At 33.2% G+C, this 19980-nt stretch overlaps 3 protein-coding genes across 5 annotated transcripts; 1 reads left to right on the plus strand and 2 right to left on the minus strand.

Moving 5' to 3' along the window:
* Positions 1–2612: 2612 nt before the first annotated feature.
* On the minus strand, positions 2613–4878 carry LOC124836720 (sodium transporter HKT1). Its single transcript, XM_047311895.2, has 3 exons — positions 3752–4878; positions 2977–3186; positions 2613–2885 (listed from the first exon to the last, which is right to left on the minus strand). Exons 1-3 carry the CDS (start codon positions 4867–4869, stop codon positions 2687–2689), a joined length of 1527 nt encoding a protein of 508 aa, XP_047167851.2. The 5' UTR covers positions 4870–4878; the 3' UTR covers positions 2613–2686.
* An 8739-nt stretch (positions 4879–13617) lies between these two features.
* On the minus strand, positions 13618–14894 carry LOC148199932 (neuronal acetylcholine receptor subunit alpha-5). The gene is made up of 2 exons (XM_088113344.1): positions 14655–14894; positions 13618–13849 (listed from the first exon to the last, which is right to left on the minus strand). Exons 1-2 carry the CDS (start codon positions 14820–14822, stop codon positions 13802–13804), a joined length of 216 nt encoding a protein of 71 aa, XP_087969470.1. The 5' UTR covers positions 14823–14894; the 3' UTR covers positions 13618–13801.
* Positions 14895–15407: 513 nt separating this feature from the next.
* On the plus strand, positions 15408–19588 carry MBD02 (methyl-CPG-binding domain protein 02). 3 transcript variants are annotated; one of them, XM_088113347.1, is made up of 6 exons: positions 15408–15463; positions 15758–15838; positions 17672–18252; positions 18420–18473; positions 18614–18771; positions 19062–19588. In XM_088113347.1, the coding sequence occupies exons 2-6, from the start codon at positions 15788–15790 to the stop codon at positions 19229–19231; spliced, it is 1014 nt and encodes a 337-aa protein (XP_087969473.1). In that variant the 5' UTR covers positions 15408–15463; positions 15758–15787; the 3' UTR covers positions 19232–19588. The 3 variants fall into 3 exon arrangements, with proteins under 3 accessions (XP_087969473.1, XP_087969472.1, XP_087969471.1); XM_088113346.1 differs by having other exon boundaries at positions 15413–15569; XM_088113345.1 differs by lacking the exon at positions 15408–15463 and having other exon boundaries at positions 15470–15838.
* Positions 19589–19980: the final 392 nt, after the last annotated feature.

Consider the following 19980-nt stretch of genomic DNA (forward strand, 5'->3'; position numbering starts at 1 on the left):
AACACCTTTTATAAACATAAATGTGACATGATAAGTTATTACTTAGGCCAAGTGTCTAAGATACTGAGGAGTAGGTTTATTGAACAAATGGACAACATACTAAAGGAAATGATTTGTAATGTTTAAGTAGAATCCTTATTAAAGTTGTTGTATATAAAAATATATTTACCAATATAAAGACTTCATTGTATATTAGTTTAATAAATGATTATTAACAATGTTAAAATTGGTGAATTTGAAGATAATAAATGAATGAATTGATAAAAGCTCAATAAAATAAAATTGGTTAAGTGTTGAAAGAAATGCTTCAAAAAGAAAATATACTAGCTACTAATAGAAATTATGAAACAAATGACATAATTTATCTAATGGAAATATAAAAAGATACATTCATACGTTAACAATTGCATTTTATGTAAAAGAATTTCAAGAGTTAAAAACATGTCTCGGTGGATTATCACATAAACTTAAAATATTATTTGAAAACATCTTCTAAGTATTCCTTCTCTTTTCCGTTTTTTATATACTTCTAAAACTCTCTTTTTTCATTTTTTATACATACTTATAACACTTTCTAATAACAACATTCAATTATATTTGGGAATTAGATAAATGTATATATTTTCTTAATAATGTAACCTAATTTCACCCATACTCTCACACCTAAGAATCTATAACTACCTGAAAAAAGAATATTGAAGCTATATTATGATTTCAAAATCTTTGTTTTTGTCAGTTTATATAAACAAAGCACCTTGAAAGGATAACAATAACTTCTCATATTTGTGCATTGTGCATTCTGCATTATAGACACTAGCTAGAAACATTAATTCCAAAAATGTATTTTTTTAATCAATATATGTGTTTTTGTAAATGTGTAATAACTATCGTGGCTTTCCGTCACATTTTATATGTATTCTCGCTTAAGAGGTGTCATAAACTTTAATATGTCTATTCTCACTTCTCTCGTTCTTTGTACCTTAGTAGTTGCAATTTTTATAATGTTTTTGTATATAAAGTTTTCCTTCATTAATATGTTAATATATTGGTTAGTTAGCTTTATAAATAGGGATAACGCATGTTCGTAAATTCCTAAATAAATTTTCTTAAGAAAAGAGGTTCTTATTTTTTTTACATCTAAGTTTTTATACTACAAAGAATTTAAGAAAAAACTACATTAATAGTTAAGTGTCATAGCATCACCTTCTTAGGCGTGAGAGATAGTGAAATTGGACTTAAATGTATTTACATCAATGCTTGATGTGAGAGATAGTGAAATGAGACTAAAAAAATTTGTAATTTGGGAATATGACACAATATTTACTTCAAGGAAAAGTAAAGTTCTTTTTTCATAGTGCTAGCACGAAGAAAAAAAATTAAAGAAATGTTTTTATTCTTGAGAGTAGCTTATTTTGCTTTTAGGTTTAAGGTCTAGGATTGCTAAAAGAATGTTGTATTTTGGATAAAGATAAGAAATAAACTTGTATTTGTCGAAATTGTTTGATTGTTCTTGTGTGGGAGAGTATTCAGGTTGATAGAACATAAACATGTGCAAAAGTAATATTCAACGTTTAAATCAGGTATATATATAAGTATGAATATTCGTTCTCTTTTTGTTTCATACTAATTTTTGTTTTGAAATAAAATACTCTTAATTTATTTGAAATTCTATTTTAAAATTTATTCAATTATGAATCTATGAATGTTATTTAGCACTAAAGAGAAGCAAATGCGTGTTCTTTTATAATTGAATTCTTGATAATACTATACTTATATTTCAATCATATCTTTTGTAAGAAAAAAATTATTTAATAAATATTTAGGAGGATACAACTCTAGATGAAGAAACTCGTTATGTGACAGGGACGAGGATAAAATTCAAATTTTATATTCATCAACTATAAGAGACAATTACGACGTAGTCAATATATTCACTTTACCTTATTATCATCCCTGATCATTGGAGAAATTCAGTTGTGGGTTTAGTGTGATAATCATTTGAGAATTGTCGATAGTGATGGTGGATAAAAACTATAGTAGGGTGGTCTAAGGTTTGTTTGGATCTCATACATGATGGAGAAAAAGGTTATTAGGTTTTTATTTTCTGGATATTTTTTATTCATCCACTATATCTAATTTCTACCAATACGAAATAAAACAGTTTATATATTTGTCTGTTTGATTTAAGAATTGTAAGTTGTATTATTTGTTCCTTTAGAAAGACTTTGATGCAAAAACCATAAATTATTCAAAGATTTATGTACTTACTTGTATATATTTAATTCTCATTCAAGTGTGTCTTATACATATCAATCACATAAGAATAAAAATTACATTTAAATGGTGAATGTTGATGTAGATTTCTATAAAAAAGTTCCATGACAACTTAAACATAAAAAAGGGATATTTTTTTTTCTTCAAAGATGTATACAAGAAAAAGTTATTTAGAGAAATCAACTGATGTTCCAATTACGTATTATTAATTAAATCAAGAAAATATTAAAAATATGGATGGATCTGATACAGAGGTGGACATGACATTTGGAGACCACATAACAATTTTTCATCTTCTGTTGCTTTCGGATGGAACAAGGTTGTAACTATGTTTTAGCATAGACATATACATGCAGTGTAGGTTCTTGCGAACAAACATGGTTAAAAAATGGTGTTGATATGGTTGCAGTGTCTAAGAGAGGTGCCACGCTTTGCCACCTTTCATGTTGAACTTCTTGAGCCTCCCAAAGAACATGACCAATATAAGGATGAACTTTCCTTTGTTGCTCCATCTTCCAGAAAATCCAACCCATGAATCTTTGCAGCTACCATCTCCTTTCAACTGCCTTGCGCAGCTGTATCCCATGGAGAACCCTACGTTCCCATAAGCACTGCAAACATACATATTTCGTGAGAAAATGATTGATTCAACGTAAGATATTGCAGAAAGAGAGAAAATTTAAAGAGGGTAACGTTCCTTGCCTTATGACTTCGAGGGTGATGCTGAGCACGTTAAAGTTGAGTGGATCCTCTTTCAAGCTTTTGCTCTCTGTCATACAAACCAGAATGATGAAAATGGCCAAGTAAGAGAGCTGAGAAAATACAACACACTCCACTGCGCTTTTTGTTTTTCTCTTGGCGTCATCTTCCTCCTCCCTTACAGGTAAAAATGTAGTATATGGCGGAAGGTACCTGTTAGATCCATCAATACAATCATATCAGACTCTCTCCATTGAATCTTTAACACCTGTCATGTTCTCTCTTTACTTATGCTTACTTGATTCCTCATACTTATCCTAAGCAGAGTATTTAAACAATGAATTATTCGTCTGAATAATACTATTAAAAAATTCCTGACTCCTTAGACTAGGAATGTAGATTGTATACATTAACATGCCTCTACGACTATGATGTCAATGCTTATATATAAAGTATTGTAACATACAACTCAAACAAATAGAAAAACCCCAAACGCACACTATTTCACTATCAATCAATCGATTATTATATAAAGTTTTAAGATCAATATTAAGGAAACAATTTACTATATATTAGTTTTCTTTTTAATTTGGTATATCATGTTCACACTCTTCCATTTATGTTAAAAAAATGAAAGTAAAAAGATGAAATGTAAAGATTAATGGTGTCAAAATGTTTATAATTACTTTGAAAAAGTTTGATTTGCCTATATTTAAGTTTTGAAAATAAGTTTTGTCCTTGATGATGATCTTAATTAGTAGAGATTGTAGTGACTTACATCATCACAATGAAGAGTACTAATATGGCTGAAGAGATGGAAGAGAGATCAAAAACAGATTCACCGGCGTGTCTGGCGTTTGAAACTTGAAACAATGACGCTACCACTTTCTCATACAAATTCAGACCCTCCATGATTTCGGAGTTCCATTCAACGGACCAAAACATCACAAACTGTATAACGTTCAAACCAAACACTGTACCAACCAGGAGACAACAACGATAAACAGAGAGCAAATGTCTATAGCCGAGGTTGTTGGAATTCTTCAGCAACTGTGAGAATTCCTCTTTTCTGGTAACTTTTTCCAAAACCATTAGCACAAGTGTCAGACACGGTGGATACAGGGCGTTGCCCAGAAACACATGTGGGAGAAGAAGGAGGAGAAGACCCGAATTCTTCTTGAAAACCATCATGTTCTCGTTGGTGGGGACAAAGCCACAACTGGCAAAAGTGGAAACGACGGTAAATAAAGAAAATGTTACAACTTTAATGTCTTTCTTTCGCAGTACTTGTCTTGCACTCGCTACCACTGTCATATACAAAGACACCAAACTAAATCCAACAAACTGAACCACAACAAAGTAACCTAACACCACGTAAGTCAGATAACGAAGACAGTTATACTTAAGTCTAACGGATGCAACATTATCAGACAGTGTCTGGTTTTGTGATTCTGAGTGAGGAATAGAAACTAAGGCAAGCTCAATATGAGTGGCATTGGTCGGGGACTCATCTGAGGGTGAAGAAGGATTGATGCTACGTAATTTGTTTTGGATGAGTTTATTCCTAGCAAGTAGAAGATCGAGCATGGAAGTGAAAACTTCCCCACCAAGAAACATGAGGAGGGTGAGGAGAATAAATTGAAAATTGGAGAAAAGCTCCATTTCTAGGGCTACCATGCTAGAAGTTGTGGAAGCAGAAACTGAGGTGTAGAAGAGGTCCAAGTCATTAGGGCTAGAAGGGGTCCTTGGCATTGAAACCTTGAGACCGAGAAAACCTAAGACAGAAAGGACGAGGAAATAGCAAAGGTGAAAGAAGAAAGGATGGAAATGCAACGGTAGAAAACGAAGGGTGCGTGGGAAAAGAGTAGAAAAAAAGAAAAATATGGTGTTGTTCATGATTGTACTTTATTGAAAAGTACAACACAAGTACGCCTGATATCTTAGTTTGGTGTGGATAATTATCGTCAACATGGAAGCCATTATATAGCAGGAGAATTGAGAGCATGTTAAGGTTGTTCAAAAGAAGGAGAAAGAACATGCTTAATCATTCAGTTACAATAATGTTTCAGACACGATCCAACGTCATATTCATACAAAAAGGAGTGGGTGGCGCCGGTACATAGATATAAAAAACGACACTCATTGCTGCTATTAAAATCGCTTTTATTGACTTCTCCCGATCATCACTCCCTAAAATACAACTTAGCACATTGCCCAAGTTATATTATTTAACAACGGTTGAAATGTTAGCATTTATATAAATCTAAGAAGGCATGTACTGATTATTAACATTATATATAATTCATATAGAGTCCATATACCATTGGTTATTAGTAATTAATTTTGTACACAAATTCTACATTCATTCGAATGCAAATTTTATATAGGTTATAGTAACGAGTAGCATATCATGACAAACTTAATGAATATTATATTCATTTTACATGGGTGATGTGTCCATTCTAATATTATTTTAAAATATATGGTTTTACTATACTAATTGAAAAAAAGGATAATTATGTCTTTTTGCATATATGTTTATCTTTGTTTTCCTTTTTACGATTTCACACTCTCATTTTATCCTGGTTCTAGTAGTTTCAATTTGACCACAGTCATTAGTTCGACACTGATAGTGTAGTGAACTTGACAAAATAATCGAGTAATTCGGTCAACTATGATAATTAAAGAACTGAGCAAGATAGCCGAGAGTAATGCAGTGAATTTGACAAAACAACTAAGTAGTGTAGATATGACTACTAAACAACTCAATATGTCAAAAATGGACAAGAAAAGCTTAGATAGCCCACAGAGGAGCAAGGAAAGCTTAAATAGCGCGAAGAGGGGCATGCAAAACTCAGATAGCATGGGAAGGTGTCTAGACAACTTGCATAACTCAAAGCAGCATGTGAAGAACTTAATAGAACATGTAAAGAGATTAATAAAGTATGTTGATAGTTTGATGGGGGAGTCCGAGTAGCTCAATGAAGCAAGTGAATGAATTAAATAGGTCGGTGGTGGAAGGGTCGAGTTTAAGATGAAGATTCGTGATAAAAGGTCAAGCTGAAAATTCTTGGTAAAAGGGTCAAGCTAGAGCTAGGCATCTGTGGTGGAAGGGCCAAATTGGAGCTGGAGATCCATGATGGAAGGACCGAGCTGGAACTGGAGATTTGTAATAGAAGGGTTGAGCTAGACTGCAAATCTAGGTAGAAGGGTTGAGTTGGAACTGGTAGTCATACATGTTGTGAAGCTAAATCCGTGTGGTGGATCCTGACCTCGTGGTCCTAACCTTCAGCTTTTGCATTGTTGTTGATGTGCCTCCGTCAAGATCACTGTGTTCATGATCATCCATGTGTAGGGGTTTTGTTGTTGGTGTTCTCTGTTATATAAAGAATATTATAATAGGATTAGATTTTATAATAGGAAGACAACAGTAGAGATTTGATATACATATATTTCGTTATACTAGTCTCCATTCTTGAGCTAAAGTACATACTTCTCTTCGTTTTTGTTTCTATAAAGTACATTATTTATCTCTCTATCCCATAATGAATATATCCATTCCTATCCTAAATATTAATTATATAATTTTTTTATATTAAACAAAAAATTATAATAAAAAAACATTTTTATACTGGTTAAATAAAACAATTTATATTAGTTATGAAAGTCGTATATAAACAAAGAATATTAAAAGTATTGAATTTTTTATACCAATTTTGAAATCGATATAGAAAGTCCATAAATGGTGTAGGAATGGTGTAGGAAAGATGTATAACAATGTAGGGTATAGAAATGGTGTACAAACAATGTAGGAAGACTGTGGGAATGGTGTAGAAAAGATGTACAAAGGGTGTACGAAGGATCTAGTGTGTAGTGTACGAAGGTGTAGGGAGATTTTAGGAATGTTGTAGAAAATGTGTAGGAAGGTGTTAGGAAAGGTTTTGGAAGGATGTAGTAAGGTTGTAGTTAGGGTGTGGGAATGGAGAAGGAAATGTGTAGAAAGATTATAGTTGGGTATAAGAAAGGTGTGGTTGGGTTTAGGAAGGGTGTAAAAAGGGTGTAGGAAGAGTGTTAGAGTGATATAGGGTGTAGAGTATAGGAATGGTGTAGAAAGATTGTAGAGAGTGTGTAGAAAGAGTTAAGGAAGGGTGTACAAAGATTGTAGAGAGAGTGTAGAATGGGTATATGAAGATTGTAGGGAAGGTGTAAAGACAGTGTAAAAAAGGTGTATAAGGGGTGTAGGGAGAGTGTAAGAATTGTGTAGGAATGATGTAAGGTTATAGAAAGGTTGTAGGAAAAGCGTAGAAGAAGTGTAAAAAAGATATAAAAATGGTTTGAAAGGTTATAGGAGGGTGTTGAAGATTGTAGGAGGTGTGTACGAATGATGGAGGAAGGGTATAGCAATGGTGGAGGAAGGGTGTAGGAAGTGTTAAGTAAGACTGAGGGAAGGGGGTAGAAAAAGTGTGTAGGAAGGATGACAGAAGGGTGTAGGAATTTGAAGGTTATTGGAATGTAGACAAAGTGTATAAGAAGGGTGTAGGAAATGTGTAGAAACTGTATAGAAGTGTGTAGGAGGAGTGTAGGAAATGTCTAGTAAGGATGTATGAAGAGCGTAAGAAAGGTGTAGAAATGATGTAGAAAGGGTGTGTAAATGGTGTAGGAAGGGATTAGGAATGGTGTAGAAGGAGTGTAGGGTTTAGGGTGTATGGGTTAGGATAGATGTATAAGGGTTGTATGAAGGGTTAAAAAGAGTGTAGGAAAGATGTAAGAATGATTATGAAGGGTGTAAGGTGTAGGAAGAATGCAAGAACGACAAAAAAAGTATGAAAATAATGTTAAAAAGGTGTACGAAGGAAGTAGGAAGGGTATAGTGTGTACTGTGTACGAAAGGTGTAAGAAGCTTTTAGAAATGATGTAGAAAGTGGGTAGGAAGTATATAGGAAGGGTGTAGAAAGGATATACAAAAGGTGGAGTGAGAATGTAGGAATGAAGGAGGAAGTGTGTAGAAAGAGTGTAGTTAGATGTAGGAAGGGTGTATGAAAGATGTAAAAAGGTCTAAAAATGATGTACGAAGAGTGTGAGAGCAGTGTAGGGTGTAGGGTGCAAGAATGATGTCAGAAAGGTGTAGGAAGAGTGTACAAAAGGTGAAGGAAAGGTGTACAAAGAGTGTAGAAAGGGTGTGAAATAGGTGTATGGAGAGTGTAGGAACGATGTAGAAAGGATGTAGAAAAGGTGTAGGGTGTAGGAAGGATGTACGAATATTGTAAGAGCAACATTGGAAAAATGCATAAAACGTGTAGAAATGGGTTAGGAAGGTTACATGAAAGTGTTTGAAGGGTGTAGAAAGGTATAGTGTATAGAGTGTATGAAGGGTGTAGGGAGACTTTAGGAACGATTTAGAACGGATGTAAGAAGGCTTTAGGAAAGATGTAGACCCTAATCCCTAAACTCTAAACCCTAAACCCTAATTCCTAACCCTAATGTCAAATATAGAAAGTGTGACATTAGAAAAAATGTAGTTGGTTGTAAAAGCTAAATTCAAACAAAACCCAAATGACAAAAAGATTATAAATGTTAAATTGAAATAGAACAAGAATTCAAGTGGAAACAAGGGTTAGACATTATGTTACATTATAATTATAAAGTTTATGCCATCAAAATCAAACTTCAACATGTTTTACTAACCTAGGCTTGTAATATACCACAAACATGGTACTGGTCAAGAATGCATGAGGTAGTGGCAAACACTTCAAGATGCATATTTTAGCTTGAAATCATGAGACTTTGTTGCCATGCTACACGCCTAACACCAACTCTTAGTTCGCCATTCTCTCCTTTACAATCATGTGATCATTACTTCATGGACTAAACCAAACGAAATAAAGTATCTAATATTAATCTATAAGTATTGTGTATACACAATCAATGAAAGGTGTCAACTTTAAAGGATGATCAATGAACATGCGAGAAAGAAAAATAATATAATCAAATATGAATACCAACTGTTTTGTTTTATGGGAATCTAAAAATATTTTGGTGGTTGAAGCCATGGTCGATGTCGAAGCCAACACCAACTCCACAACCCATTCCCATGCCAAAAATCAGGTCGAGGTGGTTAAAGCTATCAACCTCCGAACCCTAACCCACCAACCAAATCCAAACCTATTTCGTTGTGGCATCTGATGCCAACTCCGAAGTCAGGACCTAACATTGATGTTTGAGCTTTCATAGGTTTGTTGTTGTTTCCTATGAACTTCATAACAAAGAATTATTTCTAGTCCGTGATGGCTCTAGTGGTAATCGACCTTGCGGCGACGACCATGGCAGGACGAAGCAGTGCATATTGATAGCATATGACATTTTGACAAAGAAGAGAGATAGGGAGAGAAGCAGAAGAAGCAAAAGAAGAAGTTGTGTTGACAAAGATAATCATCGAGGTAGCATCGTAGTGGCAACCTCTTAGTGACATGGTTGCACGAAGGGTTGACCAGAAAAAAAAATCATGATTGGAATGTGGTATGGTTCTACAACCAGGGTTTCGAAAGTTGGGAAGTTTGTAGATTTGTGTTTATAAATAATAGAAAATAAAAAAACAACTTTCTAGTTATAATTGAAACTAATATAAAAAGTTTCTTTTATTTATTACAAAAGTGTCACCATGTACACTTTCTATATCGGTTATAACTACAACTGGTGTAGAAAGTGTCATCTTACAATTATGCCACTATACCACTTTTTATACCTGCTGAATTATAATCGATATAAAAAATTGTTATAAAAAATATTTTTTGCACCAGTAAATATAGAATGGCTTTAATAGTTTAGAGTTAAATATGTTTTTAATCCTTAAATTATCACGCGATTTTGGTTTTCATCCCTCTTCGAAAGATTTATTCATTTTAGTCCTCTTAGTTTTGAAACTCTTATGTTTAGTCCTTAAAAATCAACGGTGTTAAGTTTTCTGTAAGGTGGAAAACAACGAGCCACGTGTGATGCCACATTCCCTGACCACTTTTAATTGACGTGGCAGTAAAGGTCTAGTGGTCGGTCGGCTTGATGGGTAGTCAACCATAAAAACCTGGTGGTCGGTCGACCACCCACCAGACCGAGTGGTTGACCACCCACCAGACCGAGTGGTCGGCCACCCACCAGGCCGACCGACCATCAGACCTTTACTGTCACGTCAATTAAAAGTAGTGAAGGGAAGGTGGCATCACACGTGGCTCGCCGTTTGCCACCTCACAGAAAACTTAATGTCGTTGCTTTTTAAGGACTAAAAATAAGAGTTTCCAAACTAAGAGGACTAAAATGAACAAACCTTTCGAAGAGAGACAAAACCAAAATCACGTAATAGTTTGAGGATTAAAAACATATTTAATCCAATAGTTTACAAAAGAAAATAAAAAATTGTATAGAGAAATAAGATTTGTTCAACTTAGGAAAAACTGAAAGGAAAGAATAAAATATATTTTTTATGCTACCTAATATACTATTCAACGCTTAAAATTAATAATCATACATTTTCTTATAATAATAAAAATAAAAAATGTTATAAAGAAATGGAAAATTAGGTAAACTTGATGAATATAAAATAAATGAAACAATTGACAGAAAAAGAATTGTGCAACAAAAAGCAGAGTTATTTAGAATGAAATAAAGGATTAAAGAAAATAAGTTTTGTAAGTTAAGCAATAAACTAAAGAATGTTTTAATCATTTAAAAGAAATGTACATAATGAGGTACCAAATTTTAAAAGTTAAAGTATTACTCTACCCTTATCCATGTCTCAGTGTTACCACCATGAACTTCCAATCTCGCCTACACAAGATAAGTTAATACTTAGTCAAAAAGAATTAGTTAACTAAAAATTCCAACTATCTATTTCATTAATTTCTTTTGGAATATATTGTTGAACAATTAAATAATAATAATAATTGTATTGAGAACAATAAATGAAACATAAATCTAATCTACATAAAAGAGAATTATATAAATAAATAAATAAGCATATGGATCTCTCAACATATGCTAAACTAAAACAGATCAAAACTAGCAAAGATGATTATTAAATATAAATACTTAATAACTATCACTAACCATTAAAGATATATTTATAAATATTACATATTAATATTATTATAGTTAAGAACCTCGTACCGAGGAAGGAAGAGTGTCGTTATTATCATAAAGAACGAGGTGGCGTAGTTATAGGAAATGATTGGAACTGTTTAATTATATATAACTTAATTACAAATCTATGTGATAGAATCAGAGCAATAATTAGTCATTTACAAATCAAAATCTCTTCATTCAACTTTACGTGATATCTAATACGACTTTATTAATTATTGATTTATAAAAAACTGTTTTTAAACCTGAATAATGTCCCTTCTTTAATCCAACTAGTCATTCATGTTCAATTATTAGGGTTTCAAAGTTATTAATGTACTATATTATATTATAAATTTCAAGCTTCATTGGTTTTTTTTTTCAAATATATCACTATTTGATGACAAGTATTGTTATTAAAACCATATAAAATAACTAATTATTAAAATCATGTCAAATAACTAAATTTCATTTTTATTAGAATTATAACTTGTAACTTACATAAAAAAACATGGTTGACAAAAAATAAACGAACAAATTATATTCCTTCGGATAAAACATCAATTACTGCTTTAATTTATCAATAAGTAGGTTTTTTCCCATAGTTAATTTTCCTAAAAGATAATTTATCCCTATGGGAATTTATCAAATATATGAACATCTTTTTATAAACCTTTGCAAATCTTTATCTGTGGTCGCACTTAATTAATCATACCAATCTTACTTATTAAATCATTAATACTTATTTATAATAAAATATTTAATATTGCTGAATATTGTTGATCAGTTTCTCAACCTTAAAGTATAAAAATAGGGAACTTCTATGAGATTTATTAATAATATTTATTTATTAAGTAATGCTCAAATGATATGTAAATTTTACTAAAGAGTAATACTAATAACTTTACTTTAAAAAATACCTTTTTTTATTGAACTGTTAAATCATAATTTTATATCATATCATTTCTGTCAAATATTATTAAAATTAATCAAATAAAAAAGTGATTAAATCATTAACATTTTGCCATATTTTAATAAGTATATTTTGATTCATATACATATATCAAATAATTTTATATTAAAATAAATTTTTAAATTAAAAATAATATCTCGCTCTCTCTATCTCTCTTTATATATATATATATATATATATATATATATATATATATATATATATATATATATATATCATACAATTTACATCTGGTTAAAAGCGTTATCATTGGGATCTTCGCATTAAAAAAAGTTTGAAAGCAAAATACATCAAAATAAATAAATTATATAAACAGAATCATAAAATTTTATAGTAGGAGTTAACATAAATTACCTTAATTGATCAAAATCCAATAAAACAACTAAAATTAAGTTGGGTTAGGGTGGGGAGTCAAGTGGATACAATATGGGTGTTACTTCATAGGGTGATAAAGAAATTTGATAGGGTGCAGAAAGTAACATCCTACAAGCGCCAATAAATATTTAGATTTGGGTCTCAATCTAACCCAACTTAGTGGCATATTTTTTATTATTGTAGGTTTTTAGTTAGATATTATTTTCCAAGTATTGAAAGCATAATTTCCAAATTGTCCCTACCTTGATTTCTCAACAAAGTCATAGTTCAAAGATTGAAATTGATTCAAGACTTTTGAAGTACCAATTGAAAGTCTAAACCAGGATCGGAATTCAAATTGGAAGGTATCAAAATTTACTGTCAAGAAAAGAAAATTCGAGTGGTGAATCTTGAAAGTTATTGAAAAGGTTATCTATCCTGGAGGGCCTACCATTTCCTACTGTTTTTTGAACTTGGCACAGTTCTAAGAGAACTAACCTTGAAAGGAGAACAGACTGACGAATTACACACAAATCCAAAACAAAAAGTGAATGCTACCACAATTTATATGAATGATTTTCCAGAGCCACCAGATTGGTTATGTTACAAGATAAGCGACGTCACTGTAAAATTGGGATTTTTTTTTTTCAATTTAAACCAGTTTGCCTTCAATGAAATTTCTTTTCTTTTCTTTGGGAATAAATCTCACGTCTTTAACAAATTACAGAAGGCATTAGTGTCTAACATTAGACTACCCTTTTACCCAAAAATAACAAATAAGCATTAAATTAATCAATCAATAAAAAAGCGTCAGAATACAACATTAGACTGCAATTACCTGAATCTCTAATTTCTTCCCAACTTTCGATAGCCAAAAAAAAAATACTCATCACTAAAATTTATGTGCTTTTACAATTTCATCATGTGATTTTTTTTGTTGTTCTTTCAACTAACTTATCGAATTCTGTAGTTTCTGAAGAGGCACCTCTATGCTATTATCAGAGTGTCAATTTCCATGAAGTCAAATAGAAGAACCATGGCTTGTTTATGCAGATAAAAAATATAGAAATCCTAATTCGGATCAGTTTATCTCACAAATTAACCATATACACTTACAAAAAGTCTAGTACTATCATATTATTTTATTACCGTCTCATTTGATCATGAATTTGAGGTATGTTCATGATATTATAAATTGTGAAGCATGGTAACGAGTTAACAGCACAAAAGAAATTTCAAATGAGAACCACCGAACATGGAGAGGTTTAATAGGTTTACCGTACTTAAGGAGGCAAGCCTTTGCCAATTAAGAAGAAAACACATGTCTGTAGCCTCGTATCAAGGTCTAACTTTTATAACCCCCAATTATTACAAAAACCAACCTCCACACTCTCACATGAACTTCCTGTACGGCCTACCATTATCTTCGTCTTGCATATGCTGTAACAACAACAGTTCAAATTTACACTAAATTATATGGTCAAATGCAAAGAATAGCATTCACAAGTACTGCAAAAGAGCAGGTTAAAAAATAAAAGTGAAAAGAAAATTTAAGAAGAGCACGCCATTCATGATCACACCTCCTATAGTTGAAAGTACATTACAAATGAAAGATCGATCAGAGTCAGACGGATGAAGCCATACCACAGCTTCAAGTAGAAAGAACAATTGATAACTCAAGTTAGGCAATCTTGTAAACAGTTTAGCTGCTACCCATGATCCATCTCGATTTTCTCGAGAATTTAAATAATGCCTAAGCACACAGAATTAGGATGTGTGATTTGTATTTTAAAAAAATTTCTTAGTTTTCAAAATGAAACGAAACAAGGTTGGTTAGACAGAAGTGAAAGAGGGTGATTCAAGACTCAGAATAGAGAGTGAGAAAGAAGGAGAGGGTAAAAAACACGCTGAATATTATTTTTTTTGTTAAAATATTGAATAGAAACAGACATGAATACAATTTGGATGAAAAATTGATATTTCACAAGTGAAAATAGGATTAAGAGAGAATCCCAGGGTGATGAGGTGAAAAGGAAGGTATTGGTAGCTGTTAGTTGTGGTGGAAGCAGTGAGCGACCGTACAGATAGATGAATTGGAAATTGGTAGGGATATTCTCTTATGTGCACACACAAGCATACATGGAAAATGGAGAAACCTAACCTAAGCGAAATTGAAATTGAAATCGAAATTGAAATTGAAAGAGTAACATGTTAAACATGGATAAAATAGGGGAAGGAGACTCACGAATTCACGGACAATGCCCTTGTAGACAAGGACGGGAATGGCGATGCCGAAGATGCCAACAAGGGCGAGATTGCGGCGAGTCCAACGGAAATTCAATTCCAGATTCTCTCTGGCAGTGCCCCAATCCTCTATGAATTTGTTCTTGTTTGCTTCCATTCCTCCTCCCATCTTCTTCTTCTTCTTCTCTCTTTCTCTCTCTCTCTTCCTGATCAGATCCAATCCCTCTTTCTCTTCCTCCTTTCTTCCTCCCCTCTCCCTAACTTACCACTCTTTCAATCCATGGGCCTGGGCCCACTACATTTATCTATCCACGCCATTTCTCATTGCACCTCCATATATTTTTTCTGCACTTCCATAAAAGCAAAAATTCCCATTTTATCTTCAAAAAATACACTAAGAATGGAAATCATTTTTAACTTTTGAGATGGTAGAATTTATGAATTAAATTGTATAATGCGTAATCACTTTTAGATTATGTAATTCACTACATATTTTAGATGGTATAATATATAATATATTTTTAAATTTTACAATTTAAAATTGCTTAAATCGATGATAATTTTTCCCAAAATGTAGGAAGAAGGGACGGTGAAGGCGCTAAAGATATAGTGTGATTTTTAATTCTTATAGCATAACTATATATGTAAGCAGACTTAATTCAAGTTATAGTTATTATCGTTATTATAATATAAAGAAAGTATATTAATTAAGTGGTAGAAGTTATAGAGGAAGATGAAATTGGAGAAGGAAGATAGAAAATAAATGGAATGGATATATTAGATTTTGAGGAGTAAAAATCGGAGGAGAGGGTGAGTTTGTTGATTCGTCGTTGTTTCGTTCTTGTTGTTTCCGCAGGTCAAACTAAACACAACAGACAAGCTCTTCCTGCGCCTTTGTCTTTCTTCCTAATTCTGTGTATGATTTTTCTTGTTCCTTCTCCTTAGCCTCTGGGATCGTAGATGTTATGTGTGGATGAGAGAATGGCGGAGGAGGACTTCAAATCGGAAGCTTCTTAAATCAACACGCCACAAAATGCTTTTCTTTTCTTTTCTTTGATTATCTTTTCCCCATCTTTTGATTAACTCTTTCACTTTCGTTCGCAGAGCTTCCTGTCGAAACATCATCATCTTCTTATGTCTCTCACTCCCGACCAACCACCCGACCTCCTCTGTTCTTCCCCTCAGGTGCGCCTTTCAACATTTTCATTTTTTTGTCTTTAGTTTCAAATTCCACCTACCTCTGTTTTTTACAGCTGTTTGTTATTTTTCTTCGCTTCTTGTATGTTGCAAAGAAATACAGAACCCCATTGGTAATTTTTCTGTTTTGATTGCATATTTTGTGTCTTTCAACCTCCCTGATTTAATTGCAAACATTGACTCTTCTGTTCATACCTGTGCAAATCTTGTCATTATTAAAACTCCTCCTTCAAGCTCCCTATTTGTGTTTAGTTCTCTTGGTTACATAAAAGTCAATTTTTGTTTTTTTAGCTTTTTGGATTACATGGGATGATACAATAGCCTCTAGTATCTTTCCAACGCTGAGTTTTCAAATACTGGAGTTAAAGGGTTAAACTTTAACCATACTAGATCTTATTGGTTGTTCTCTCATGCCCATGTTATACCTAGGCTATTATGATCTTCATGGAGTTCACTTTTAATTTTGTTAGATGCTTCTTCCCTTACACTTTGAGCCATGTATGAATCAAATTTTAAACAAAAATGTTAATACCATATCCTTTGCTGTTAATCATTGTTTCTGAGATTGAAAGGACGTTTTGCGCCTCTCTTCAAATTATACCAGCATACTGAAAAGATTAAAATATACACTCCAAAACAGAACTTGAATTTTGGCTAATCGAGAAATTCTACCGACACATTCTCTCACACACTTTACATTATATGCACTGTTATAGGCCACACTTCACTGTAATTGTCACAGTGGCCGCAATAGCAGCGATGTACCACTGCTACTCGCGGATGGTGTCCAAATCCTGAGAATAGCATCCGAATGTCACAAGGGCATTTTCTGGACGTAATTTTGGGTAAAATGGTTTTCAGCTGGTATAAAATCCTTTCAAATATCATTGTCATCTTCTCACGTGCATCCTATCCTACCTTGTGGCTAATACACAATCCCTATCGTTGTGTGTCTCTCTGGCAATCTGTTGCTTTTTTTACTTCTCTCTTATTCTCATTTTCAGGTTTCTTTTTTCTAATATTTGTTCTCTTGTTTTCATAAATCCCTGTTTTTTTTTTATCCTTTTCTGTTTGTTTCTCTATTGTGATTTTTTTTCTGTTTTTTCGTGTTCACTTTGTTTATGTTCTCTGTAGTATATGGCTCCTAGGTCTCATTTTTGGTGCTCTATATCTCTGTGGTCAGAGATGGTATCGTTTATTACATTTTACCTGTAGACTTACATAAGACTGAGACCTATAACTTTTATTGTTAATTATGGTCACTCCTTACTATGCGAATTTATATATGCTTAATTATGTAAATTATATAACTAGTTTCAAAATATTGGTAATTATGCACTATCTATTTGCTGTAGCATTTTTGGAGGTAGTCACTACCTGGAACTGATTACTATGCTATTAAGAAAGAATGTTGAGAAAAGTGTGTCAAGGAATGTATTGCAACCATTGGTTTTTGGTTTTTATTACATGGAATTTTGTCTAACATTAGGCTAGCCTTTAAATTGTTTTAAATTTGCCTTCCTGTTTGCCATGGCCATATTGGGCTTCCTAACCTCTGTCTTAAACAATTCATCCTCCTTCTAATAGGACCCTGGATGTTGTGCTAATGTAATGAAGGTATACAATATGGAATGTAGCTCTTTAGGGGGATTAATGTAATAGTCTCAATAAATATGATAATGAGAAATCCCTTCCAGTATGGGATATATTCAATAATGGTTTTCTGCATGATTAAGAATTTCATAAAGTTTAATCCGTAACAAGGTTAAGGTTATTCTGTACTGTTATTTACTTCACTAGTTATTTAAATATATCTTCCAGGAAAATCAGATGCATCGTGCTAAATTTTCCCTTACACCCAAGAGTGAAGTCAAGGACTTGACAGGTTCAAGTTTTCACAGTTACAAGCAAAGCAGTCTTCTGGATCCCATAGAAGTTTCTTCATCTTCGGATGATGAAGAGGACCTTCCTAATGAAAATGTGTCTAATCAATTAGTCCTTTATGATCCTGTGACAAATGGAAACAATGCAATTGAACTTCCACCTTATCCTCTCCGGTGTGAACCTCCAATGCAAACAAGAAGACAACCTTCACATTCAATTCCTAGAATTTTGCCTTCAGTTGGTGCTTTCACTGTTCAATGTGCATCCTGCTTTAAATGGAGGTTGATTCCAACAAAGGAAAAATATGAAGAAATCCGTGAACATATTCTTGAACAGCCTTTTGTTTGTCAAAAAGCTCTTGAATGGCGACCAGATGTATCTTGTGATGATCCAGAGGATATTTCTCAGGATGGCAGCAGGATTTGGGCTATTGATAAGCCAAATATTGCGCAGCCTCCGGCTGGATGGGAGCGACTACTAAGGATCAGAGCTGAAGGAAGCTCCAAATTTGCAGATATGTATGCATCCGTTATAGGCCCTTTTACTTTGACTTGTCATTGAAATAGAAACACCCTTGTGCAATGATGCAATACTGATTCTTTCCATCTATTAAATAATTCTTTGGGTTAGGAAATATGCTTTTATGCAAACTTTAACTTGCTATTGTAATATTTTAACATTTCAGATATTATGTGGCACCATCAGGCAAGAGATTACGCTCAATGGTAGAGATCCAGAAGTATGTTCTTGCTGCTTTTGTTTTACTGTCTTTGCATGTTACCTTGAAAATTACTTTTCCTTTTCTGAATTATTATTATTACTATTGACATTCGCTTCCAATCTTCTTATAAATTTCTCATGGCGCCTCTGTATTTTTAGGTTCTTGACGGAACATCCTGAGTATACAAGAGATGGGGTTACGCTTTCACAGTTCTCATTTCAAATACCAAGGCCATTACAAGAAAACTATGTGAGGAAGCGTTCCGCTAGACTTCGCTCTTCATATGAAGCCGGTGGACCTGTTGAACATGAGCAAGGTACATACAATTTATAATAAATTATTTGTAGGAATTTAAATGTGAGGTTTTAAACATGAAGCACCAAAATTTATATGGATAAAAAATTAAAGTAGAGAAGGTGTGATTTATATTTTCATTTGTGCACCAAAGTATTCTATTTAATGATTTATATTGTATTCCAATGGATATGAAAGACGTGATCTTCTCTAACGGTTAGAATGCAAAAAAAAAAACTGTCAATCTAGCAACCCTCTTGTGAATACTAAGGATTTTAGTGCATTGTTATAATGGTTATATCTATGATGCAGTGACTCCTCTAGCATGGTTAGGCCCAGAAGGCCATTCTGATTTGCATGCTGGAAGACTGAGGCTTTCTGCTCCTTTCGTGGGATCCCATGATCTTGACCCTATCGGTATCAGCCCTCCTGCAAAGAGGCAAGCGGCAACTCAGAACTTTTTTCATAAAGAGGACCTGTAGTTAGATGCTTGTCTTCTCGGTAGTTAAAACAGAAGGACCCTGATCAAATCTCTAAATATCCTTTTCGATGGAGCATTCAAGGTGTAATATGAGCTTGCCAAATCATGTGAATAACAGTCCAGAGAAGGAACGTTGTCCTAGCGACTCGAGTTTCCTAGAATTAGTAACCATGGAGATAAAGATCTTGGCATTCATAGTAAAGTTGTATTTTGCATGTGGAAAGGTGTGGAAGGACTTTTATTTGTACAAAAATGGGTGCCTTCCCTTATAGGATATTTAAGCCTTGACTAACATTCTGATGTGAAAATATGGCGGGTTATTTGTTTGTAATAGGAAGTTGATGGTGTTTGTTCGTTATTTGAGCTTCTTTTATACATTTTTATTTCACGCCTATTGTTTGATTGAGATCTTAAGCAACAAGGGAAAAGTGTTATCTTTTATAATGATGATGCTCTTGGTGTCGTGAAAAAGGATAGCATCAATAACGATGATAATAATAACATGGGCACATGATGACGATAATTTTGAGGACCAATCATCATACGTACCTTAGGCGAACATGGGTTCTGTAGACTTTAGTGTGTATTGGAAAAAGAAAGGGTATGTCATGATTTTGATGAAGCTTAGAAATGTAAGTCCCTTGGCACATTCGATATTAGGGTGTGTTTTAATTTGAAGGTTTCAGAATTTCTAAAACACGTTTTGATGCATTCAACGCCAAAACAAGCACTCGGAGTTGGTGAGGGTCA

The sequence above is a fragment of the Vigna umbellata genome, chromosome 4, assembly GCF_029865625.1.
Source record: "Vigna umbellata cultivar VRB3 chromosome 4, Vumbellata_1.0, whole genome shotgun sequence".
NCBI lineage: Eukaryota > Viridiplantae > Streptophyta > Magnoliopsida > Fabales > Fabaceae > Vigna > Vigna umbellata.